The sequence below is a fragment of the Myxine glutinosa genome, chromosome 4 (genome assembly GCF_964187855.1).
Source record: "Myxine glutinosa chromosome 4, kmMyxGlut1.1, whole genome shotgun sequence".
Taxonomy (NCBI): domain Eukaryota; kingdom Metazoa; phylum Chordata; class Myxini; order Myxiniformes; family Myxinidae; genus Myxine; species Myxine glutinosa.
The window spans coordinates 162,126,149-162,154,125 of NC_136264.1; the positions used below are offsets into that span (position 1 = coordinate 162,126,149).

Genomic DNA, 27,977 nt, shown 5'->3' on the forward strand with positions numbered 1-27,977 from the left:
CAAAAGGTGGGAGCAAAGGGGAAGCCGTAGCCAAATGTATTCCTGGGGGTGAGGTGGAGAGAGAGGGCAGTGCAGGGCGAGTGAGGAAGAGAGTTTTTTATAAAGATAGCAACCGCACCTCCAGGACGAGGCTCAGGTCTATCATACCGGAGGAGTGAGTAACCTGGGAGAGATACCAAGGAATCAGAGACATCATGAAGGAGGAAAGTTTCTGTTAAGCAGATCACGTCTGGTTTGTCAGAAGCAACCTGCATGGAGAGATCAGACAAGTTTGAGCGAAGGCCCCGGATGTTTGAGGTCCATACTGTTAAGGAAGAGGAAGGGGGAGCATGGGAAACAGAACAGGAGGGAGGAGCAGTAGGGTAAGATGTGGAAGAGGAGGAAGAGGTAGGGAGAGCTGTTGAAGGTGTGTCAGAGATTACAGAATAGCTTGGAGAAAGGGAAGAATGGGGTGGACAAAAGGTTTGATGGTGATTGGGAGAGGCGCAGTGAGGTGTTATTTGACGAGGGGGAAGAGCGAGGCAGAAGGTTGAGGGAGATGAAGGTGAAAGTTGGAAGGGGGAAGAAGCGGGGAGGACGCTTTGAGGAGGAGGGGTGAGAGGGAAGTCTAGGAGGGGAGGAGCGAGGGAGAGTCTCGGAGGGGAGGGGTGTGGGGGAGATTTGAAAGGAATGGGTGATTGGGAAGATTTGGAGGGGAGGGGCATGGGGGAAGATTTGAAAGAGATGGGTGATGGGGATGATTTGGAGGGGAGGGGCAAGGGGGTAGATTTAGAGGGGAGGGGTGATGGTGAAGTTTTGGAGGGGAGGGGTGATGGGGAAGTTTTGGAGGGAAGGGGTGTTGGGGAAGATTTGGAGGGGAGGGGCAAGGGGGAAGATTTGAAAGGGATGGGTGATAGGGAAGATTTGGAGGGGAGGGGCAAGGGGGAAAATTTGAAAGAGATGGGTGATGGGGAAGATTTGGAGGGGAGGGGCAAAGGGGTAGATTTGGAGGGGAGGGGTGATGGGGAAGTTTTGAAGGGGAGGGGTGATGGGGAAGATTTGGAGTGAAGGGGTGATGGGGAAGTTTTGGAGGGAAGGGGTGATGGGGAAGATTTGGAGGGGAGGGGTGATGGGGAAGATTTGGAGGGGAGGGGTGAGATTGGATTTTGAAAAGTGTACGATTAATGGGAAACGAACATTTATTGCAAAATGAGTTTCTTGAGACATTCAAGTCAAAAATACGTTTGAGGACGCTGAAGGATGGGTGGAGTGCTGGAGAGTTTAGGGAATGAATGAAAGATGCACTATAAGAGATGGAATTTTTTTTTGAAATGAATAGATTTGGTGAGCAAGTCGAAAGCAACCTTTTATAGAAGAAGAAGAAAAAGGTGTTATAGAATATGACAGAATACAGGTCTTCAGGGGACAGATTAGACATTTTTTAACAACGTGATCACGTGATCACAAACAACGTGGTCGAAGAACGAACGAACAAATAAGAACGAACAAACGAATAAGAACAGAAGGAAATATTTTTTTGGTTTTCTTTTTTTTTGAGGAGATTTTAAAACAAGGAAGTATGGGGTGAAAAGACCGGGAAAATCAGAGACCAGAAAGTAATTGCAGCGCGATCGAAGAACCGCTGAGACAAAAACAAAGCCTCAAGCCAAGGTCGGACACGGTAGCCTAGTACTACACTTAGGCCTCAGAATACGCGATACGAAAGACCGACGATTCTGTACACAGGTAAGAAAAACCAACACCAAGAATACTATTAAAGACACACCAATAGTTACAGACACCGAGAGAAAGATACAGTTTCAACAAAAACACAATTGCGAAAAGTTACTTAACTTCGAAAGCGAGCGCGCATGGACAGCTTTGAAGAGACGAGACCTCCAATCTTGCACATGCGCAGAAGCAGGGTGTTTTGGCGCAGAAGCAGGGTGTTTTGGCGCAGAAGCAGGGTGTTTTTGGTTTTGGGTCTTCGGGTGTTTTGGGTCTTCGGGGTGTTTTGGGTCTTTGGGGCCATTTGGGTTTTCAGGGTCTTTTTGAGCCTGAGGGCCTTCAGGGATATTTTGGGTCTTTGGGGTATTTTTGGTCTTTGGGGTATTTTTGGTCTTTGGGGTGTTTTGGGTCTTTGGGGTGTTTTGGGTCTTTGGGGTGTTTTGGGTCTTTGGGGTGTTTTGGGTCTTTGGGGTGTTTTGGGTCTTTGGGGTGTTTTGGGTCTTTGGGGTGTTTTGGGTCTTTGGGGTGTTTTGGGTCTTTGGGGTGTTTTGGGTCTTTGGGGTGTTTTGGGTCTTTGGGGTGTTTTGGGTCTTTGGGGTGTTTTGGGTCTTTGGGGTGTTTTGGGTCTTTGGGGTGTTTTGGGTCTTTGGGGTGTTTTGGGTCTTTGGGGTGTTTTGGGTCTTTGGGGTGTTTTGGGGCTTTGGGGTGTTCTGGGTGTTTTGGGTCTTTTGGGTGTTTTGGGCCTTTTGGGTCTTTGGGGTGTTTTGGGTCTTTGGGGTGTTTTGGGTCTTTGGGGTGTTTTGGGTCTTTGGGGTGTTTTGGGTCTTTGGGGTGTTTTGGGTCTTTGGGGTGTTTTGGGTCTTTGGGGTGTTTTGGGTCTTTGGGGTGTTTTGGGTATTATGGGGTGTTTTGGGTATTTGGGGTATGTGGGGTGTTTTGGGTCTTTGGGGTGTTTTGGGTATTTGGGGTGTTTTGGGTATTTGGGGTGTTTTGGGTCTTTGGGGTGTTTTGGGTCTTTGGGGTGTTTTGGGTCTTTGGGGTGTTTTGGGTCTTTGGGGTGTTTTGGGTCTTTGGGGTGTTTTGGGTCTTTGGGGTGTTTTGGGTCTTTCGGGTGTTTTGGGTCTTTCAGGTGTTTTGCGTCTTTTGGTTGTTTTGGGTCTTTGGGGTGTTTTGCGTCTTCAGAGGTCTTTGTGGTCTTCAGGGTCTTGTGGGATTTAAAAGGTCGTCAAAGGTCTGAGGGTTCTCAGCAGTCTAAACGTAATTAAGAGGGTTAATTAAGAGGGTGTTAATTTTATTTGAAGAAGAAGACGTTTTCGTCGTATATAAACAAACATACATAACTGCATAACCATATTATACGTTTGCTCTATTATAATAACATTGTGTTTCCTGTAGAATGGCGAAGAAGAGGCTGAAGAAGACAGCAATAGCGACAGTGATGACGACATCCAGGTCACCATTCGTGATATCACTACTGGAGCACCACAGTACACGTGAGAAATAAGTCACGTGACAAATTTTATGAGAATGGGAATGGAATAGTTGGGTGAAGGGGGGAGGGACGGGGGTTGGGAGGGGCTGACATTGCATATTTGAAATTAGACAAGTTTGGGATATGTGAGGTTATCGGTTCAGTTATTTCCTATTTAGCCAAAATATTTTTTTCCTTTTAAACTTTGCTACAAATGGGTCTCACTATCTGCCATGATCTTTCCTGGGAAAACCACATTTCAAATCTGGCCTCCAAAGCCAGTCGCCGACTGGGCATCCTCCGTCGTGCGAAGTCCTTCCTTGGCACACCTGAGCTCCTCACCACTTACAAGGCTTTCATCCACAGCTCTATGGAATACTGCTCTCCCCTCTGGTCTGGTGCTCCTGCCTCACACCTAGCTCGTCTTCACGCTATTGAAACCAAAGCGTTCAGAATCATTGGAATCTCCCGCGATGAAGCTAACTCCAAGGGCCTTTCACTCACTCACCGCAGGCAGGTTAGTGGTCTTTCCGTCTTCTACCGACTCCTCTCTGGCCTTGCCCCCCCAGCTCTCTCTGGGCTCGATCCCCCAAATATTCCTACAGGTCGCACAAGATCTGCCTGCAACCCTCTTATGGTTAAACTGCCAAAATCGAGACTTTCTGCTCACCTTCACTCTTTCATTCCTCTTTTCTCCCGCCTCTGGAACAAACTCCCGCACTCCCTTCAATCCCACTCCTCCCTCCAGGTCTTTAAAACAGCTGTTCACCACCATCTCTTATCTTCCCCCATCCAAAACCTTGATATTTTCTACCCCCACTAATTTCACCCCAAATCCTACACTTTTTTGTAATACCAACTTCTGTCCTGGAAGTCCTTGGTCTCCTTGTGTTTTATACCTCTCCCTCCCCCCCCCCCCCCCCTTGCCACGCCTCCTCCCCCCAAGCCCTCTCCCTCCCACACTTCTCCCTGCTCTCAAATGTTGTGTAAGTGTGCTTCCCCTTCTCTCCCCATCTTGTCTTCCGCTCCCTCTTTTTATATATTTTGTTTGTCTGGTTGATTTGTTTGTGAAATAAATGTTAGCTCTTTCACGAGCCTCGATTCAGTATACAGAAAAAACAAAACAAAAAAAAAAACAACATCAGTGTCTTCGGTGACACAGATCAGGGATCAATAGCTGTCTGCGGCATGTTTGGCCTTCTCCATTTCTCACACCATATCCGTAACCCCCATGAACTCCTTCAAAACCATCCATACTCCTTCCCACATGTCCATTTAGGTCTCCTCCTACCACAACAACTTCCTCATCTTTCACCTTTTCCATCAGCTTCTCTATCGCACACCAGAACTTGGCCTTCTCTTCATCGCTCCGACCAACCTGCGGAGCATATGATGACGTTCACCAAGAGCTTTCCAATCAGCAGTTTCACCATCATCAACCTATCACTCACTCTAGTCACACTCACCACACTGTCTACAAACTCCTCAGAAAACAGAACACCAACACCATTCACGCCCTCCAGGCACCCTTGCCACACAAACTTGTATTTCTGTCCCTGCCTACCCTTCACCATTCTCACACCACTTCCCTTCCATCTCGTCTCTTGCACACAACATATGTCCACTCTTCTTCTGACCAATACTTCCACCACTTCTCCTGATCTCCCTGTCATTGTCCCTACATTCCATGTCCCAAACCTCAGAAACCGATCTCTACTTCGGGTTGTACCCTGCCCATATGTAGTTGTAATTGTCACGGTTCTCTTTTTGAGGCAATGTTTTTATTGCCGGATCCCCTTCCTGACGCCAACCCTCTTAGTCGTCTCTTACAACACGCAGGGATACGGTGTACCTATTCTAATCCAGAGTACACACTGGGAAACGTTTAAAACATGGAAATTCTGGGGGGGGGGGGGGGGGGGGGGGGGGGGGTGGGGGCATCACGGCTACGGGGGCCCCGTCAGCACCACGCCACGGCGGCCCAGTCAGCACCACACCACGTCGGCCCGGTCAGCACCACGCCACGTCGGCCTGGTCAGCACCACATCACGTCGGCCCGGTCAGCACCACACCACGTCGGCCCGATCAGCACCACACCACGTCGGCCCGGTCAGCACCACACCACGGCGGCCCGGTCAGCACCACACCACGGCCGACGGGTCAGCACCACACCACGTTTGCCCGGTCAGCACCATGGCGGCCCGGTCAGCACCACACCCTTGGAAAGGACTTCGATGCATGTCGTCCCGGTCGGCCCAGAGCCTGGCGCGAAGTCCAAGGACATCAGCACGTCATCCGAAAACAGCTCCGGTTGATGCGAACCACTTGGTCAATGGCGCGAACCAGGTCCCGACACGACCTTGCTCGCTTGGCCCCGATGAAGGCCTCGCTGGGTGTTCTCCAAACAGGGGCAAAATCGCCCAAGCCACGCTGGATTTCGGCAGCGGAAGCCTTGCTCGCTCGGCCCCGATGAAGGCCTCGCTGGGTGTTCTCCAAACAGGGGCAGAATCGCCCAAGCCGCGCTGGATTTCGGTGGCGGAAAGCAGCCACGAAGCGACGATTTTCGGTCGGGCTGTAATGCGAACACCACGGCGGCCCGGTCAGCACCACACCCTTGGAAAGGACTTCGATGCTGTGGAGAGATCGAAGCAAGCCTCCTTGCTCGAGCGGACCGGAAGTCCTATCGACCGGAAGTCTTATCTTACTTATCGACCGTATCCCGGTCGATCGCTGAATTAGCGCCAGGGGGGTTGACTCAGCCTGTCATCCTTCCGAGGTCGGCAAATTGAGTACCAGCTTGCTGGGATGAATGATCATGGTGTGTACCCCGATTTAGAATAGGTACACCGTATCCCTGCGCATCGTAAGAGCGTGACCAAGGGTTGGCATCAGGAAGGGCATCCGGTCATAAAAACATTGCCTCAAACAGGGAACCATGATTGTCAGGCCCGCAAGGCTAACCCCCGCTCTAGCGGGGAAAATGGCTTTAAAATGATCATTCATTCATTCATTCATACAGACATACAGACGAATAGAGCCGATTACAATATGCCCCCTTTTTTGTACACCGCTCCTTTGCTATGCTATCTTCAGACGCTGCATGACGCGCGCAGGAAGGTACTCAGTTTTCACTCTGGTTTCTTGTTTTCTTCCTTATTTGTTTGTTTGTCCCGGCGATATCTCAGCTATCCTTTGAGCGAGGAAGCTGAAATTTCGGGGCACTAGTGAGCAAGTGCTTTGGCAAAAACTGTTTTTTGTTTTTTGATTAATCAATTAATTGATTAGTTACTTGATTATTATTGATTTAATTAGGTACCCCTGGGGACAGGTGGCAGGGTTTCGAGGATGACCTTGGGGGCCTAGTCCTGCAAACTAACACCGTACCTCACCATACAAACTTACACTATGCCTCATCCCAACACTAACCCCATCCCGGACTCCAACCACGACCCCATCCATGGTCCTCACACTCATTTTTACCCTCCCCCCTCGTAGAGCCAGTAAAGAGGCCACAGAGGGGCGTCCTGCGGCCTATATGAAAAGGATAAGTGCATTCAAATAGATACGTACAGGCCCCAACCTGAGAGAGGCCTAAGGTATAAGGGACAACTGGTATAGCATAGCGAACGCTGGGGCTAATGAAGTAGGTCAAGTAAAAGTAAAATAAACAAGCATAGATACACTCAAAGTACACCACCCCCAGGCCAAATAAATAAATATTTACTTTGCAAATAAATAAAATTTACAAATAAATAAAATGGGGACCGCAAGGCTTTAGACCGCTCTAGACCGCTCTAGACCTCTAGACTAGACTAGCTCAAGACCGCTCTAGCAAGGGAAATGGCCTTAAAATGCCTGTTGTTGTTGTTGTTGTTGTAATTAAGTACCCCATACTTATTTATTTCCTTTCTCATCTGGGCAATATCTCAGGCACCTTTTGAGTTAGGAAGCTGATATTTTTACACGACAGTGACCAAGTGATGTGGCTATAAAGGATATTTTTGATTTATTGATTACTCAACTAATCAATTAATTATTAAATTTTTGAGTCATAAATTTAACTTTCAAAAAGTTACAGCTTCGGATGAAACACTGGTGGTTGAGGTATATGCTATTAGCCAATTGATTAAGAAATTATTTTCAGGTTATTTTCAGATATTTATTGATTTTAATTACACAATTAATCAATCAATTTTATTGTACACCTCTCCCTCTCAATACCGTCTCTGTGCTGCACGGCTGCACGGCCGAAGGAACCCCGGCAATGCCGCGCTGGAGGATATTTATTTATTTAGCATGGGGGTGGTGCACTTTGAATGTATCTGGACTTAATTTGTTTTATTTTTTTATTCATTAGGATAACACGAAACACTGAGGACTGTCATGACGTATTTTCAGTTTGGGGGGGGGGGGGGGGGGGGAGGAGGGATGAAAAGAGGAAGGGTGGGTCTTCTCTGATCCCACAATCTTAAAAAAAAAAAAAAAGTGTCCATTTGGAATCTTCAAGAAGCCTCTCCACTCCATGACAACTACAAATCCCAACGATATTTCAGTGAAGCACACGATGATAAAAAATAATGATTTCAAACTCGGACATCATTAATTTCCTCCGAGCTCATATTAGACTAGATGGATTTCTGAGAAATGTGAATGTTAGGTGCATTTTTGGGTAAAAGTTGGGAACCTCACTTATTAACATAAATAGCGTATGCTGAATTCGATTAACCCGGATCCCAAGCCAAATTTTGAATTTTTGACCTTATAATTAGCATAAACAAAATGGCCACCAAATTGCCATTTTTGGACAATTTCTTTGAACAAGCATTTATATATCATCATGTATATATATGCAGCTCTTTCACTTTAACTTTACAACTTTTACCCCAAAATGCACCTAGAAGCTTATACATGGCCTTTTTTCATAAATCCGTCTAGTCTATATTATGGTTGGCGACATATTGAAAGAGACATTCAAACTGATATTGAAATTGGACACTATAAAATGGGAAATGGTTTTAATAAGACAATGTTTCATACAACCATTTATTCTAAAATCAAGTACACATAGCCATGAAGCACAAACATTCAGGAATGTCACACATGTTGTTTTGCCAAACTACATCAAATTCATACAAGGGATCTGATCATCACTCTGTTGCTGACAGGCACACATTGATGTGCACCTCAACTCTGAATAGCGACATTTTCAGCGTCGAGTCTTGCATTGCTTCTGGCATGCACTACAAAATCATCTCGAGGCAACTTTCTGGGATTGGACTCAGTGACATCAGAATAGGCTCTTGTCCTGAATCACCACGTTTCCATCCCATTTCCACAGGTGCAGGAAGGTCAGGTATGGCACAATAAGCATTTCTCCATACCATGGCTTGATAGTGTCCTCGCATCAAATGGAAATGAAGAGCATCACTTGTCGGTGACATTGCTTCTGGTTTACCAGTCTTGGAGAACAACATATGTCGTGCTGAATCAACAGAGGTTGTTCTGTGCACATTATATATTCTGCAGACGAATGCTTCTGCAGATTTGATTGTCTCCTCTGTGAGTTCATCAATGCCCAAGTTCTCCAGCAGTTTATGGTGCTCTTTGAAGACTTTCCATGATGTTCGTTTGGTGTGATTTGCAAAATAGGAGGTGGTGTCACACCCAGTTAATGCGTAAAATGGTAGCAGTGCTGTGGACAAACTTCTCTGTAGATTGTTTAAAACAGCATCAATTGGTGTATAACGCCGTTTCTTTGATGTACCTGACATCATCCAAAGATGGTCAATTTGCTTGATCTGGTCAGTTTGAATTTTTGTTTGAGTTTGAGTCAGTTTGAACTATAAGTATATTCGTTTGTACTGTATGAATGAATGAATGAATGAATGATCGTTTTAAGGCCATTTTCCCCGCTAGAGCGGGGGTTAGCCTTACGGGCCCCATGACAATCATGGTTCCCTGTTTGAGGCAATGTTTTTATGGCCGGATGCCCTTCCTGATGCCAACCCTTGGTCACGCTCTTACAATGCGCAGGGATACGGTGTACCTATTCTAAACCGGGGTACACACCGGGATCATTCATCCCAGCAAGCTGGTACTCAATTTGCCGACCTCGGAAGGATGACAGGCTGAGTCAACCCCCCTGGCGTTAATTCAGCGATCGACCGGGATTCGAACCCAGGATCCTAGGATCCCAAGTCGGCACCCTAACCGCTAAGCCAACACCAGGCTAATCATTGTACTGTATAATGATTGTTTATCATCAACTGATATAAACTTTATTTTGGAACTTCCAAGTTGTGAGAAAAAGAAATGTTATTAAATTCTTTATCATGCAGCGAATTAATTTATGGTAGAAAATTTTAACTTTCTTTTTACACATTCCCCTTGTTTATGTTTTTTCACGAGCTATATCTTTGATTTTTTTGCTCCAATAAAATATGTTCAAATGCAGGTCAGTTATAGTTTTGTCTCTTTCTAGTGGTGTGAATCTCAACATCAAAGCTGGTGCAAGACCCTATACAAGTGCTGGTAGGACTTCAACACGTTTATGTTTGTGAAACCCTTTTCTTTTTGTTTTTCTTTCCTGTAAAGTGACCTGGTCTGCCATTCGACATTGCCCACAAAGTATTTTCTGTGAAGACCATTTATCTGGTTGTGTATTTCAATTTAGATTTTTGAGAAGTGAAGTATGACTTTGACTCGTCATACGAGAATTTTTGATCTGAAAACAAAAGAGCCAAATGATTGAATGCATATAACGTTGATATTTTTTGTGCAATGCATTATTATGGCTTCTCTCTTATTTTCTAATCTCGATGGCTTGTGTGAAGGTAACAAGCAGATGAAGGGTATAAGCCTGGATGCACCTGGAAACATTGGAGGTAATGCAGTGTTGGAGATTGACATGGACACTTTTGAAGAGAAGCCTTGGCGGAAGCCAGGTATGGTTGACTTTGACTCATCACCATTTCATATTATCACTCCCCTAATGATATGTAGAATATTCAATTTTGATTTCAAATTTTTGAAGACTTCAGTCTTTGAGTTTTGGCCTATAACCCTTTCCCTTGAAGTGCCTACAATTTGCATTTGTAATCCATGTCAACCAATAGTTGTTGATTGTTTACCATTGAAACATTGTTTTTATCCTTTACCATTGTAGGGGCAGATCTTTCAGACTACTTCAACTATGGTTTCCAAGAGGAGACATGGAAGGCATACTGTGAAAAGCAGAAGTGTTTGCGGCAAGGCTTGGACCAGAACATGAACAACTCTACATCCAATCGCATCACTGTATGCTTCTCTTTTTCTTAACGTTCTGCTGACTGCCGGGGCAAATTGCTGCCCAATAACGAATCGCTAAACAGTTAACTTCTCATGCTGCATGACAACATGTTGATTGCATAAATCTGATAAATTAATGACTGAGAAAAAATGTTCACAATACTATAAACATACAGTCACGTGAAAAAGTAAGTACACCCCATGTAAAGTTTTGACTTTTTCAACATATTTCAACATACAGCTATTTGATCTTCATTTCAACAATATTGATAGATAAAGGTGATATAATGTAACAAATATCATGAAACATTTACATTTTGTAGTCCATTGTATAATTTAAATATACATAAATGCAAATTTTGCATGTGGAAAAAGTAAGTACACCCTTGGCTCCAATAGGTGGTATTGCCCCCCTTTGGCAGAAACAACCTCAAGTAGGCCTTTCTTATAACTGTCTACCAGTCTCTGACATCGACTGGGAGAATTTTTTGCCCACTCCTCCATGCAGAATTCTTTCAGCTGTGCGATGTTTGAGGGGTTTCTTGCATGCACAACCCACCTTTTAGACCCACCTTTTAGAGGCCATTTTTCCCCGCAAAGCGGGGGTTGGCCTTTTTCGGGGGCCGTGGTTGTTGTTTTTTTTTTGGTCCCCTTTTTGAAGCAATGTTTTACGGCCGGATGCCCTTCCTGCCACCAACCCTTTTTCTCGCCTTTTTACGACAAGCAGGGAATTACCAGTGAACTGGTACTCAATTAGCCGACCTCGGGAGGATGACAGGCTGAGTCAACCCCCCTGGCGTTAATTCAGCTATCGACCGGGATTCGAACCCAGGATCCTTGGATCCTAAGCTGGCACCCTAGCCGCTAGCCCAACACCAGGCTTTTCGCACTTGTGTTGGTGTAGGAAACCACTTTTCGCACTTGTGTTGGTGTAGGAAACCACTTTTCGCACTTGTATTAGTGCCCTTGCATGCACAGCTCGTTTCAAATCCCCCCACAACATCTCGAAGGGATTTAGATCCTGGCTTTGACTTGGCCATTCCAGAACCCTTCATTTCTTTCTTTTCAGCCATTCCTTGGTGGATTTACTGGTATGTTTAGGGTCATTGTCATGTTGCAAGGTCCACCTTGGGTTGAGCTTCAACTTTCCGACAGATGGCCTCACATTATCCTCAAGCACCGTCTGGTACAATGAAGAATTCATAGTGGATTCTATGATGGTGAGCTGCCCAGGCCCTGATGCAGCAAAGCTGCCCCAAACCATAATATTTCCACCACCATGCTTTACAGTTGGTATCAGGTTCTTGTGGTCAAATGCTGTCTTTGGTTTTTGCCAAACATGTCTTCTGGTACTGTGGCCAAATAGCTCTACCTTTGACTCATCTGTCCAGAGCACATTGTTCCCGAAGTGCTGGTCTTTGCCTCGGTGTTCATTGGCAAACTTTATTCTTGCCCTGATGTTCTTTCTGGACAGCAAAGGTTTCCTCCTGGCACACCTCCCATGTAGATCAAATTTGTGCACCCTCTTTCTAATGGTAGACTCGTGCACTTTGACAGCAGTGGCAAGAGCGACCTGCAGGTCCCGTGATGACATTCTGGGGTTCTTAGAGACTTCTTTCAGCATCTTGCGGTCTGCTCTCGGGCTGAACTTGCTGGGGCTGAACTTGCTGGGTGAACGGGGCGGCCTGGCCTGAGCAAGTTGGCAGTTGTTTGGAATCTTCTCCACTTGTAGATGATCTTCCAAACAGTCGAATGATTGATTTCAAATTGTTTGGATATCTTTTTAAATCCCTTCCCAGACTCGGAGGCATCTATAACCTTCTTTCTGAAGGCCTCAGAGAGCTATTTTGATCTAGGCATGGTGACGCCGCACACTTCAACAACAAAGAGCAAACCAAACTAAATGTCTGGGGTTTAAATAAGACAGGTTCCTCCAAGATCCTCTCTGACGATGTTCTCATCATTTGCACCTGAGCTGGTGCACCTGATTCTCATTTAGGTATTTGAAGTAGTGATAAATGTAGGGGTGTACTTACTTTTTCCACATGTGAAATTTGCATTTATGTTTATTTAAATTATACAATGGACTCCAAAATGTAAATGTTTCATGATATTTGTTATATTATATCACCTTTATCTATCAATATTGTTTAAATGAAGATCAAATAGCTGTGTGTTGAAATACAGACTTGGCATTTAATATGGAATATATATTTTTTCTTGACTTGGGTTTACTTTCTGAACTCGGTATATCAATCTGGTGAGTTTCTTTTACGCTTCGGTGATTTCTTTGTTAAAAGAACCATGTCACTGATTGTCTGTCGCAGCAAGAAGTCAATAACAGGATTATATCACAGGGGGCGTGACAAAATGTACGGACAGGTACATTTGACGATTGGCTTCACAATTGGGTATATAAGGGTTGTTGCATTCTGTATTAGTGGAAAACAACTGCTGCACATCTACAAAAGTTATTGCCGCTTCCCCTGGAGAAGGTCCGTCAACTCGACAATGCTGTTTGTCATTTAGTGGTGGCTTTACGAAATTCCGGCATGAAACAGCGTGCTATTGTTTGGCAGTATGGCATCACTCAAGGTCAGGTGTCAAAGATCCTGAAACGAAATGCTCAGAGGGGTGTCCCTACTCCAATACCGAGGCCAGGACGTCCCCGCAGAACCACAAGGAGGGATGATCGCCAGCTGCACCGGTTAGTCCGCAATGGCCGTACCAAGTCAGCTAATTGGCTTCGGGCTGAGTGGCAGCAACTGACAAATGTGCCTGTATCCAGAAGGCCAGTCAACCAACGACTGGTTCAAGCAGGCTATCGTGCCAGGCGTCCCCTGAGAAAGCCACGTCTGACCAGACAACACCGCCAGCGCCGAATGCAGTGGGCCAGAGAGCACCGTCAATGGCAGCCAGGACACTGGAATCATGTGATCTTCAGTGACGAGTCTAGATTTCTGGTCTATCGTCAAGATGGCCGCGTCCGAGTGCGCAGACAAGTGCATGAAGCCTACAACGAAGATTGTATAGTGCCAAGAGTCCAAGCTGGAGGTGGTGGGGTGACCGTTTGGGCTGCTTTTCATGCAAGGGGAAAAACTGACCTGGTTGTTCTGAATGGAAACCTGAACCAGTTCAAGCACAGGGCCATTCTGGAAGAAACATTGCTTCCATTTGTTCGTGCAGCCTTTCGAGGAAACTTTGTCTTCCAAGATGACAATGCACGGCCTCATCGTGCTCGCATGATCCAACACTTTCTTGCTGACCGTGGTGTGGAGCATATCGAGTGGCCGCCATGTCCCCGGATATGAATCCGATAGAGAACTTGTGGGCAGAATTAACGCGTCAAATCGACAACTTGGACCAGCAGCCTGCCTCTGTGAGTGAATTGCAGCAGGCTATTGTAACTGCATGGCAAGTGATTCCTGTCCAAACCTTGGCAAATCTCGTGAACAGCATGCCTCAACATGTACGTGCTCTCCTGAATGCTCGTGGGGGTTACACGAAGTACTGAACTGTAATTTTACTGTCCGTAATCCCAGTCGTAATTTAACTTTTGTTTTTGTTAAAAAATTTTTTGGCTAATGTGCAAAATAAAGAGATACTACTGGAATACGCACAGAAGTTTAACACAGTACTGTCCGTGAATTGAGTTTGATATCAGTTTACATCACTTTCAAGGATCAATTTATTTGCTTCGAAATGTCAAATGTGGTTTTTGTTTCTTTTAAAGGTCACATCTATCTATCTATAATTCCAGTAATCTCTGTGTGTGTGTGTGTGTGTGTGTTTGTCTGTGTGTTTGTCTGTGTGTTTGTCTGTGTGTTTGTCTGTGACCGCTGTTTCTCGACAACCACGGGTCCGATATATTTGAAACTTGCCAGATATATTGCTGGGGACCTGAGGATGTGCCTTTTCAAGGTTTCATATTAATCGGAGAAGTAGTTACCGAGCTATGTCCAAAAAACGATTCAACCAATCAGAGAGCAGCGAGCTATCACGTGTGCCGAACGTGGCGAACAGACTCTGCCTCGGACGGCACATTTGAGAGCGTATTCATTTATTTCACGTTGGCAAACTATGTTGGCGCTATGTTGGCGTTAAACTATGTTTTAAAACTAATTAAAACTAATTTGCGATTCATCGTAACTGCGATATGCGACCTTCCGGACAGTCAAATGAGGACGTCACTTCCGGACTTACGGATAGTCATAGTGACGACGTACTGATGCTGAACGTGGCGAGCAGACGCTGTAAGGTACGATCGATTGTAGTACACGTTTATAATAACTCTGCCGATACAGGCCCGATTAACTGCAGCGCCATCCGAGCTGCGGCGTCGGGACGATACATTCATTGTACGGTCACATCACGCACTTACAGGCACGCCCATGGGCCCATGGGCACGCCCATGCATGCATGGGCGAAGACATTTTTTTTTTTTTTTTTGGCAAGGAACGGGCACCCACGTACGGGCACGTCCTAGTTAACAAAATCTAGAATAATTTCAACATAATTCCAATGAACTTTTGGTTCTAAGTCATCTTGAAAAGTAAGTTCACCCCCACAAAAAAAAATATTCCATATTAAATGCCAAGTCTGTATGTTGAAAAAGTCAAAACTTTACATGGGGTGTACTTACTTTTTCACGTGACTGTAACTTGTAGCATAATAAGTTTACATCATGATGGAAATGTATGAAGATGATCAAAAATATAACCTGAAATTCCTATTTGATGTGTATGCCTTTTCTGACATGTGGTATTAGAAATAATTATGGAATTACAGAGGAAGTAGCATTTGTTTGCCACTTACCATTAATCCTGTTGGTCAAGATCTGTGCCGCAAAAGCTGGCGTGGCACCTGGTTCCTGACAACTGGACAGTGAAGGGTCTCTCTTCAGGTTACCACTGCAGCTCTGGACACTATGTTTAACAGAAACATTTATTCCACAAGTTGTTTCTGATTCCTCTGTGTCTCTGGCTATTTTATTTTCCGCTTTGACAGGCCCCTCGCCCACTTTGGAGATGGTGTTGCTGGGTATGTCAAGAACTCTATTGTTCATTGTCCATTGTCCACAATAACCGCTCCAAGCCTTTTTTGGGGGGATACTCTTTGGGGCTGACCCAATCTGTAAACTTCCAAACCCACATCTAAAGTTCTCAACATTTTTGGAATCTTCTATGATGAGGCAGAAGCACAGTGTCTGTTGCTTTCATGTCTTGGGCAGTTTGGTGGTCTTTGTTATCTACTGCCTCTTCCTCTGACCCTTCCAAATAACCCCAGGATTCAGTCGTTCTTCCAATAAGCTCCTTCTGGTTAAACTCTCAATCTAGGCTGACTGCACCATTTTCTGGAATACGCACAGAAGGGTACACCTAGGCACACCTCAATCTCAATTTAGGCACACCTCAACTCCTTTATTCCTCGCTTCTCCCGTCTATGAAACAACCTTTCAGAGGCCAGTCTTTCCCATTTTTCTCTATAGGGCTTTCAAGTAGGCACTTCACCACCACCTTATGTCATCCCCCATCCTGACACAATCTTTATTATCCCCTCAACCCTTCCTAACTCAACTCCCTCACTTGCTGGTGTCAATGTTTCCTCCTTTTCTCTCTTCCTTTCCTGTTCATTTATTGCCTTGCCCAATTATTGCTCTGCTACCCTAGTCACTTTAAACTTGCTCTTCCATGAGCCTTGCTTGTGAGGAAAGGGAGAGGGAGAGGGAGAGAGAGAATGAGAGAGAGAATGAATCATCTCTGTTGTGATGATGCCCAAGTAGCCAGAAAAGCATGTTCATTGATTGTCTACTTATTGATGCGATCCAATCAATGCCCTGCCTGATAATACCAGTATAATCGTTTATCGTCGGGTGAGATATTGAACTTTGACTCAACAGCGCAAAGGCGAGTGAGAACACTTCAATATAGCTTTGCTCTCAGCCCATTACTTGCTTGTGTGTTAATTTTTTTTGTATCAGCTGTTTCTTTGTTTATAATTTGACAATCTCTTGCCTGGTTGTTTTTTTTAAACTTTGGCTTCGTACAGCTCGTTTTGCAAATTGCCTTGAGGGACTGGTTGACTGGGAAAGAAAGCAAGTTTACATTGGCAGACTTCCTTGATTAATGGGTCTTTGAGACCGAGCTCTGCGAGCTTCAACTACACCGTACAGGTCTTTCAGCTTCTGGACAAATAGCCACGTGTGGAATGTCATTGCTTGACATTCACATCAAGAGTATACTTGAGAAGGAAAATGGCGAATTATTTTGGCAGTGAGGCATTTTTGAATCCACTTTATCCTGAGGCCGATATTCAAAATCACTAAAAACACATCTACCTCAGCTGTGTTTCCTCGACATACTCTGAGAAGTACTGCAAACATCAACATATGATACATGAAGAAGTGTCATCATCAGTCTCTGGCCACAAAGTATGAATGCAATCAAAGCTAATTTATTTCAACTGGTTGAGCCCTGTGGGCCATCGGGCACTTATTGATGGACAGTTTAAACCAGCTTATAGGTGACCACATCTCTATATATAAAGGAGGAGTGTCTGTCTGTCTGTCTTGATGTCCGCTTATAACTCAAGAACTACACATCGGAGAAAAGTTTTAGACACAGATTCGGAATCAGCATAAAATCCCGGTGGTTATAGGCGACTTTTTATTTTAATATCAATGGTTTAAAAAACCGCGCCAGCTGCAATTCCGTGGTGTAGTTTGTGGCGGCGCTATTGCCCCTTTCTGATCCCATGATGCATTGTGGTTCCGATTCGCGATGAGGTCTATGCGCTATCACCGACACTTTTCCACCTTTTCCATACCTTTTAATCAGATTTACCTTATCGTCCATCGTAACCACATTACGCTTGGAAACACTAGCATTATCCTTCTTCGGACCCATGGCTAACACAGACAGAGTAAAGGAATACTGTACGTCGCCTCTGTTGTGAATGCGAAGCAGCGGTTGCGCGTACGTACAGTATACTGTACGTACATATTTATATATTTTTAATGTGCTTTTTATTGTATTTTAAATTGTTTTTTAGCTTCTTATATTGTTAATTTATGTACTATTTTATTTATTTTAAATATATCTTCAAGGAAAACAAATGTTTTCACATCCGTAGGAGTGACGTAAAGTCGCACATAATGACAAAATGCGTGCCATTTTTTCGCGCCAAGAACGAATAAACGTTTTTTTTTTAAGTTGAGATTTTATTCGAATTCAAATTTCATTAAATTCCAACTGTTGGAAACAATAATTATTTCAACTGTTGGAAATATTTTTTTGGTTAACCAACGACGGTCGATTTAATCTCGACCTTCCCCAAATGCGGAAGAGTGCGGCGCTGCAGGAGCGCAGGTGAAACCCAGGAAATGCACGTTGGTGTTCACAGTGGAAATGCCCATGGACGGCATCGTGGTTAACGGCATCGTGGTTAACGGCATCGTGGTTAACGGCATCGTGGTTAACGGCATCGTGGTTAACGGCATTGCTACGAATTCCTTCTGGGAATCTGACCCAAGCCACAATCTCCCAAACCCATATCCGTGCAAGTCCTTCTCTCCCAGACACGGTAATGACTAACGTACCCTCCGACCTCCCCTCATCCTGCTTCCAGGCCCTGGGCTCCTCTGGCTTTGCCGATTGTGAGAGTCCAAAGCTTTTTAGCTCCAGTCAGAGCTGACTCGGTGCTGCAAAGTCTGCCATTTCAATCGTTGTGGGACGAGTCGGGTGTTGTGGGACGGGTCGGGTGTTGTGGGACGGGTCGGGTGTTGTGGGACGGGTCGGGTGTTGTGGGACGGGTCGGGTGTTGTGGGACGGGTCTGGTGTTGTGGGACGGGTCGGGTGTTGTGGGACGGGTCGGGTGTTGTGGGACGGGTCGGGTGTTGTGGGACGGGTCGGGTGTTGTGGGACGGGTCGGGTGTTGTGGGACTGGTCGGGTGTTGTGGGACGGGTCGGGTGTTGTGGGACGGGTCGGGTGTTGTGGGACGGGTCGGGTGTTGTGGGACGGGTCGGGTGTTGTGGGACTGGTCGGGTGTTGTGGGACTGGCGGGTATTGTGGGACTGGCGGGTATTGTGGGACGGGTCGGGTATTGTGGGACGGGTCGGGTATTGTGGGACGGGTCGGGTATTGTGGGACGGGTCGGGTATTGTGGGACGGGTCGGGTATTGTGGGACGGGTCGGGTATTGTGGGACGGGTCGGGTATTGTGGGACGGGTCGGGTATTGTGGGACGGGTCGGGTATTGTGGGACGGGTCGGGTACTGTGGGACGGGTCGGGTACTGTGGGACGGGTCGGGTACGTGGGACGGGTCGGGTACGTGGGACGGGTCGGGTACGTGGGACGGGTCGGGTACGTGGGACGGGTCGGGTGTTGTGGGACGGGTCGGGTGTTGTGGGACGGGTCGGGTGTTGTGGGACGGGTCGGGTGTTGTGGGACGGGTCGGGTGTTGTGGGACGGGTCGGGTGTTGTGGGACGGGTCGGGTGTTGTGGGACGGGTCGGGTGTTGTGGGACGGGTCGGGTGTTGTGGGACGGGTCGGGTGTTGTGGGACGGGTCGGGTGTTGTGGGACGGGTCGGGTGTTGTGGGACGGGTCGGGTGTTGTGGGACTGGTCGGGTGTTGTGGGACGGGTCGGGTATTGTGGGACGGGTCGGGTACTGTGGGACGCGTCGGGTACTGTGGGACGGCTCGGGTACTGTGGGACAGGTCGGGTATTGTGGGATGGGTGATGTTGAAGCGATCGTCAGAACGATGTTGTATCGAGACCAGAATCCCGCTCGGTTGACAGTCACACTGCCAAAGATAGGCAAAAGTGTCCTCAAGAGGCGGCTGGGAAATCACACCTTCGGGTATGGACGTTCAACGGCTCCCAATCGATGAACCGCAAATTCCCACTCAAAATCCACGTTACACACACACACCAGATTAACGTCTGGATGGTTGTGAAAATGGTTGAAGCAAGGTGAAGAACCTGGAGCGATGCGAAATCAGGCGCGAGACAAAACGTCATGTAGGCAATGTACTGTGATATTGCTCTAAAATATACATGTTCTTTTCATCATATATTTGTCTTATTCTTATTCAACCCGGGCGAAGCCGGGTACCTCAGCTAGTACTACCATTATAGCGTTTGTTTCCACATCAATTTCTGATCATCTTGTGTGTGCTGTTCATGATAATGTTTAACTAACCCACTTTTGGTTGTTTTTTGTGTTCGCTATATGAACGAATTGTACTTTTTTATGCCTTGGCATTTTAATATGGGTGGAAAACTTAAACTTAAATATTCGTTTTGAGTCTGGGGAGAAGGAGAAAGGTGTTTAAATTTCAGAAATGTCATATCTAGTGTTGTATACACCAGGTTGGTCATGAAAATAGGTAAACATTATCCCTGATTCTGACTGACGGCTGTGTGCAGGTCCAACAAAGTCGCACATGCAATAGTTCTTCTGAGATGGAGCCTGAACCTATTATCCCACCACCACCAGTAAAGCCCGATTTCACAGCATCACAGGCACAATGGCGTGCTGGACCTCCCCCAAACAGGTGCATATGTTTCATGCTATTGTGGGAGATAAAGCCAATAGGAGGTATAACAATAGTGAGGTGTAACTTAAATGATACAGGGGTTGGTATCATTCTGCTGTATGTGGACCTGTGACAGCTTCGCAAACAAGGTTGACTGCATTTTGATGGCTATTGTAATTACCTCCGGTACCGAAGGTGGACTGAGGTTATGTTTTCACCCCTGTCTGTCTGTTTGTCTATGAACAGGATATCTCAAAAAGTTGTGGACGGATTCGGACGAAATTTCGTTGACAGGTTGGGTGTGTGATAAGAATTAATTGATTACATTTTGGTGAAGATCTGGATCCGAATCCGGATACTAGAATTTATGTGATCCATCACCATTGGGAGATAACAAGGACAAATTGATTTGATTTTGGTGATTATCCAAATCCAGATATGAGAATTTTTTTTTTTTTAAAGCGATTCTTCACCTTTGAGAGATGGGGCCAAAACAATACATAGCACGATTTTTCAAAAAGTTATGGACGAGTTATTACAAAACTCAGTGGGGGTTAGGTGACGAGAGCTAGCCAATTAGATTTTGATTCACTTCCGGATCCAGATCCGGCCTATCAGTCGAATACAAAACGTAGACTGTTCAGCCTGGCAGAGATATACACTCTACAGAATGCTGTTGTAGTTTCAGATGCTATACAACTCAGATTTTTTTTTTGGTATACAAAGTCGAGACTCGTGGAAATGCGTGAACACTGAACGGACCAGGATGCAACAGTACAAAAGGAACAGTAGAAACACCAACAGGGGGGAAACACCAACATCAGGGTTGAAGATCAAAATAAAAGGAGACCTGAACAAATAAGGGATGTGGGGAGGAATGAGGTAGTGGGGGTAGCACGGGCTGGACAAGGTGGATACAGAAGGAAGAAAACTCTCAGGAAGGAAAAACTGCAAATTTGGGAGGAGGGCTAGGGGAAGGGGGGAATAATGTGGCAGAAAAGATGATTGTTTTGGATGGGGATGTGAGATGGTGATGAATAGCTGTCTTGAATGACCTGGAGGGAAGAATGAGACTGAAGAGAATGTGGAACTTGATTTCTCAGTTGTGATAAATGAGGAAAGAATGTGGAGTTGAGCAGTGATTCTGGATTTTGGGAGTTTCACCAGAAGGAGATTGATGGTGGATGTGTGCACCCTGCAGAAACCTGGGGGTGGAGGAAAAGCACAGAAAGAGCAGAGGGTTTAAGACAAGGAAGGAGGTGGAAGAAGACAGAGGGACCACTGACCTGTCTGCGATGTGAAAGTCATAGACCCATAGACTCGGCTTCATTGCGGGTGATTCTAATGATCTTGAAGGCCTTGTTTTCCACAACGTCAAGCTGAGTAAGATGAGAGGCAGGGGTGCTAGCCTAGAGGGGAGGAGCAGTTGCGGATGAAGGCCTTCAAGCCCTAGGGATGGGAGTTTGTGAGTGCCAAAGAAGGAATTAGTACGATTGAGGATGCTCTTGTTGGCTTTGGAGGCCATTTTTGAGATATGCACCTGGTTTTTGAAAGTGCAACAAAGTTAAACTTGCTTCTTGCCTGCTTCTTTTGAAAACGTGTTTGTGTGTACATGCATTCGTTGACTGCTCTTTTGTGTGTGTGTGCATTTGTTCATTCGTATTAGATTATGCAAATCATGTGTGTCTGTACCCTATAGAATAAAAAAACGGCTTGGCTGGTTTACACCCAATTTTGCAAACGAGCAGGGGTACCGAGGGTCAGATTAGGGACGCAAAATAAGCCCCTTCTCTCCCCACATGAGGGTGGGAGACGACTTACAATTTTCACCTGTACACGTGACATAGTGCAAGTGGTTTAACCACTGGCGTGACCCCTCTTAGAGAGATGAGGTATTGAGAGTGGGGGAACCGTCATTTCTTCAAAACTAGATGTACTGTATGCGAACACAAAGCGATCGCCAAGGGAAAGGGTTGAGATCCAATGATGGCCATATTTTTTTCAGACCGCCATATGACCTTGACCTTCAACATTTTGGGATAGAGTGCAAATAAAGGAAGTGTGTTCCCATCTATATTCTGTCCATACAACTCAACATCATGAAAATCGGAGGAAAATTATTACCCTGCATTCATGAAGCGAAAATCAGGGTTAGGCTTTCGGTTGCGTACGTACGTGTTTGGTATGTGTGGCATGTGTGTCTGCATTTTAAAAATAAATTTTCTCGGCAACCGTTGGCCCGATTGACACGAAATTTTACCGTAGGCTATGGCACCTCCGCCTGTAGATTTTATTTATTTATTCATAATTATGACGTTATAGTATGATTCCGATATTTGAGATTCCGTAGTACAGACGCCATCTTGGAAAATCGTTGCACCTCTATATCTCCGAAACCGCTCCATTGAAAAAATTGAATCGTGGCTCATTGTAAAGAACTCCGCATGGGGAATAAGTGTTGCTAATAATGATGTCATTGGTGCCTTATTTATGACGTCATAATTCGACAGGGACAGCACTTGGTCTAATCAGTTTGAAATTTATTGAGCGTGATCTACACAACAATTATATTAGAGAATATAAATTTATGACGTCATCGCTCACGTGGTCTGGCAGCCATATTGGATCAAAGAAAAAAAAACAACCTTCCAACACAGAAGAGTTGGCTCGCACCAAGTTGACTGCGCAGGGTAAGTATTCTATGAATACCATCTCGTTTGAGTTGTGATCAAAACGTTTTTTGTGTAAATTAGGTCAAAATCTGAAAAAGTAGGTCAAGGACACTGATCAAATATCAGGTGCACAACATCAGTCCAAGTACACTATTATGATGCAAAGAACATCTTGGAAGGCCATGCATTATTTGAGATCCCGCATAGGCAAAAATTGAACAATGACAAAAAAACGCGTTTTTTTTTTTTCAGACCTCCATTTGACCTTGACCTTTAACTTGGAGAGGTATGATGTAAAGTAAGCATAAATGCGCCTTGCTCTCGGCTATCCAGAGAGGGCAATTTCATTCCGATTGGCCAAACCTTAGTCGCGTTATGGCGAAAATATTAAAATGTCTATAAGTAGGTCATGACCATAGTAATTATGTCTAGATCAACCTCGCTTCCTATTTATTCCCATTATTGATGGAAATTTTCATTCCAAAAGTCCGAGCTAGTTCTGAGATGAAAAAAACAACCTACATGATGGTTTAGTATTCCTAGAGGTGTAAGAAAATCCTAGAAATTAACCCTACAATAGCTATAAGCCTCCCCCTTCCTGTTGGGGAAGGCTTAATAAATAAGATAATACATTGTTATGTTGGAGTGGGTATGTATTTGGTATATAATAAGCTAATGTGGTTTCTTTTATTCGCGAAAGAAAATATTTTTCTGTATTTAGAGACCCATTAGAGTGAAGTTGTGCTGTTCTTATGTATGCTGTGAGAGGGGCAGAGTTGACACATACATTAGGTGGGAAACCTGTTTTTGCCCTCTGTGAAACAGTTGAGGTGCCAGGTGAGGTAAGGAGAGGGGTGAATTTTGGATGTGTCAGCAGTCCGTGTATTGGCTGCTAACCCATCCCTCCACCTAACACCCACTCCCTCCCCTCCACCCCACCCCCCACATCACTCGGCAGCCTGCACTATAGTTAATAGGCGTCTATGGTAGCACCGGACATTACAAGGACCCACGAGGGTGTGCTTCCATTGATGATCTGTAAGGCGTCACATCATTGGTACAGGTGGCGCCTGTGACGACATTTCATTTGCATGGAATCTCTACGGAGGCGGTGATGTGCCCCCTCATTGGCCACTGCCGGACCATGAGCAAAGAGCCTTTAGGGGCGTGGTCGCGGTGGAGTAGATAGCAGAGCCTGTACATGTGCTGTTCGCTCTCTCTCTCTTTTCGCTTGGTTTCGCTGTCGCCGCGCTGTGTGTAGCCCGTTATTCTCCCTGGCCACACTACAAGCTTTTGACACTCTGCTCTCCGCTTTCTTTGCCATACGGGATGCTTCACCTCTCTGCTGGGTGCTGTCGGCTGTTCTGCTGTGCACTGGACCTTATTGCCTGCTATTTCGTGATGTAGGCTGGATACCTTTTCACGATGGAGCTAGTCCGATCCCCAGTCTTGGCATTTTTTTGAAAGACCTCGCCTGCTCCCCCTTCCCCATTGTGTGTGAATGATTGTGTGCTCGTAACACCAGATAGTATATCATCGTATATTAAGTGTTTTTGTTTTACTGGATCGTGAAGTGCATTTGTTTCTTTTTTTTTCTGCATGTGTTCAAGTCCGTCTATCTAGCATCTCAGGATTCTCCGTTTATGTTGTCGTGTCCCTTCTTTTAATATACCTGTTCTTCCGTAAGGACATGTCATGTAGCTGCTTCTACGCCGTAAAACCGTTGTGGGTTTTCATAAATCCCTAGGGCTAAATTGGTAATGTTCACTTTAAAAGACCGGCGTGATTAGCATTTAAAAGACCGGAGCATGGGAAAATCACGCTAACAGCTTGAGCATGACCCCCTTTGACTTCAGCCATTTGCGAAGCCATAGTTTCAGCGCGGCGAGTCAACATTAGTGGCCTGTTGATGCGACAATATGTATGCATATATCAACCTTAAATGGGCACTCCGGCTCAGTTGCAGTCTGTGAAAAAACATAACCGCCTACTGCCTAATGCAATGTTAGCTGCTACACTGCTAACTGCAGCGTCAGTCAGACTACTACATGGCTTGAGAAGTCTTTTTTTTGGCAGGATCACCAGCCCACCCTATTGGGGAAAGGAATCTATCCACAGATGCGTTTCTGGCTCCTTGGATGTCATTAGCACGAAGTGGAATTTCCCCAGAAGGTGAAATAACATTCCTTTCTGTGAGGGAGATATACCTCTAGCACCTCTGCCATAACCTGCATACACACTAAACAAAAACACAGAAGCGATGTTGTTTCTTTGAATTCCACACACATCACATTTTAACTATTTCCACTCGGTCCACATGCTGGCCCTCCATGGCCACTCTTACCCATCACCCATAATGTTTCCCCGATTCACCTGCATATCCCTTAAGCAAAGTATGGTAGTGAGAGAAGGTAAATGTTGTGGCAGTGAGGACAAAAGTAAATTTTGCATCCATTTTTTTTCCAAATTGCACTGGGGAGGTGGTTCAATACCGACAATACTTGTTCAGCCATTCTTTCTCTGGCCCTCACAGCCAATCAAACCTAGAGCCTTTATCACAAACTGAGGGCAATGGCTCAATTCCTGGTTCTTGCGAGCAATGTGTCCATCGCCAAACCTACCACAACAGATTTTCACTTATTGGGCTGTCCCGTGGCCTCGGAAAGAGACTGTTGGACCACGTGTCCAGATTGATTACCTCCTCAGGCCCTCACTGGCTCTCGGTACCACCATCAAGTCACTGCCCAGCCACACCACTCTCTTGTGGTCCTCCCAGCCATTCTTCTCACAGCTGCGTGCGACGGACTCCCTTGGACCCCTTTGTCGGACTTGCCCCGCACTCTTAGGTTGGACTGCACCCCAATTGCCGCACAGCACTACCAGCAGGCTTTGTGTAGTCAGGTCAAACCCAATCATGTGACTGTGTCACATGTCCCCATCCTGTTAGGCCAGCCCGCTGGCTGCTTTACAGATCTCAAGTATCCAGGGGATCGTTTCTTCTACGACCTGCTACATGCCTACACTAGCACCCAAACCCTTCCCTCTTCTCCCTCTTCCCCCCCCTCCTCGATACATGTGATACATACATTAGCCTGGCGACCAAATCCTCCTCCCAAGGCTGCCCCAACAACAATCTAAATGCCTTGCATATCCAAATGTGGCTGCCGGCAATGGCCCATGGCTCTCGGCCCATTGCCCTCATCTTCGCGGCTGCTGCTGGCCGAGATCCTCCTCCACTTGAGAACCACCCCTTCCATTGCCACGAGTGGTCAGCTGCTGGTGTCACAGAACTTAAATGAAAACAAAAATCATTCGTATTGATATCAGCCAATTGGGGCTCTCGCTGACCCTCTGATTACCAACTGATTTCCTGGGTTGGCGCAATTCTCGGCCCCCTTCTCGCAGGCATTAACCAAAGCCCTGTGAGCATTGATTCTACTAGTGTGAGTGTTGACTGGAACAGTGCAAGTGTACACACACGTGAAAACCGACCTGACTACTGAGGATGCAGAGTGGAACATCCTGGATCATGCTACATGCTACCTCATTGCTTGATGCTCAGCATTTAAAAGGATAGAGCATAAACACCCACAGGCTGTTCTGCAATAATATTTAGGATTGTAGGAGGTAGACGAACCATAAGAAAAAGAAGAAATTGTTTCTACCCAGTCAGGTACAGCCTTGCACACTTCTCACCCCAATCCACATGTCTTTTGGCAGTCACATGTCTGTTGTGGGTATTCCTTTCAGTGAAGATCTAGGCTACTCCTGAAGAGTAGCCAATTAAGGCTTGCCGTATTTCATGCCATTCCTCACCAATTATGTGCCTGCATCAGAATGAGAGCGAGCCAATCACATGCTTCCATCGAGCGCTCTTCACACAGAGGCCTACGAGCTACTGGGAATGCCACCATGACACTCCTAATCCAACCCAGACCCAAAATGTTTTCAGATGAGGTGGAGCATAGAACGAGATACCTTTGACCTGTCTATCTGCTAAATTACACATCATTGTCTCTTTCACGGCTGTACGAAAGACGACTTCACACTAAATATGCACTTAATACAAGGGTAGAATGCTATGTCCTTGCTGCAAGTGTGTGTGTGTGTGTGTGTGTGTGTGTGTGTGTGTGTGTGTGTGTGTGTGTGTGTGTGTGTGTGTGTGTGTGTGTGTGTGTGTGTTTTGTGCATGTCCGTGTGCATGCTTGTAAATCAGATGCAGGACAAGGTTATTAGGTGACATTGTATGTTCATTTTGAGGACATCAATGGACAAATACACAAGCCATTTGAATCTGGGTTCACTCCCTCATGAGCCCATTGGTTCACATGCGAATTCTAAACAGGCCAACCGAATATACAGTATAGCCTTTTTGTAATCATTTCATGGCAGAAGAGAGAATCTTGCCTGTGAGGATCCTTCAGTGTTAGTCTCTGAAAACTGACTAGATATACAGTACTATAAATGTGCCTTTGAAACTTTCATTTAGTATAACAACCTGAACCTTATTTATGATATTTCCTGCTAATGTTTATATTCATGCACAGGAAGCCGAGTGGAACGATTGACGTGATTGGTGGACAGACAACTGTCATAAGTCGTTTCGAGGGCAGGAGGCGAGACAGAGATGGACCGGAGCCAAGCCCTATCCAGGTTGGTTTTTGTTTATTTTATATTTTTTTCCAATTTGCAGAAAGGAAGTAGCCTGTCATGGAGTATGAGAATTCAATTGCGCAAATTGTGTTGAAACATTATTGTCACTTCAAGCAATTTCTCCAAGCGCCACCACTTGAAAATACGAGGAAAATCTCAACAATACGGGATGGAAGCAGAAAATGGAGCTGGAAGATAAATATAAATTTGAGAGGAGGGAAAATGAATGTAAAACTATCGAATATACAGTAAATAAACTGATTTGATTTTGGGGTCAAGAGGTCAAAGGTTAGAAGTCATGTTATGTAAAAATTATGTTGCTGTGCCATCTAGTGAACAATTGATGGGATTTTGAACAAACTCGGTTTAGTATATGCGGTATTATGATGCAAAGATGAACTGATTGGATTAGGGCATCAAGAGGTCAAATATCATCGGTCATATGAATGAATGAATTTATATGAATGGGTTTTTATATGAATTTTAAAGAATGGGTTTTTTATATGAATGAATGAATATGAATGATCGTTTTTTTAAAAGGCCATTTTCCCCGCTAGAGCGGGGGTTAGCCTTGCGGGCCCCATGACGATCATGATTCCCTGTTTGAGGCAATGTTTTTTATGGCCGGATGCCCTTCCTGACGCCAACC

The 27,977-nt window shown here is 45.5% G+C and overlaps 1 protein-coding gene across 1 annotated transcript in view; it reads left to right on the forward strand.

The window, feature by feature from the left end:
- FIP1L1 (factor interacting with PAPOLA and CPSF1) overlaps window positions 1-27,977 on the forward strand; it is a 108,581-nt gene that overhangs the window by 17,242 nt on the left and 63,362 nt on the right. The window contains exons 5-11 of the mRNA XM_068113932.2: window positions 3,103-3,200; window positions 9,660-9,709; window positions 10,012-10,122; window positions 10,344-10,474; window positions 19,894-20,021; window positions 24,752-24,847; window positions 27,223-27,328. Of these exons, the coding sequence (XP_067970033.2) occupies window positions 3,103-3,200; window positions 9,660-9,709; window positions 10,012-10,122; window positions 10,344-10,474; window positions 19,894-20,021; window positions 24,752-24,847; window positions 27,223-27,328 (720 nt within the window). The remainder of the gene's footprint in view (window positions 1-3,102; window positions 3,201-9,659; window positions 9,710-10,011; window positions 10,123-10,343; window positions 10,475-19,893; window positions 20,022-24,751; window positions 24,848-27,222; window positions 27,329-27,977) is intronic.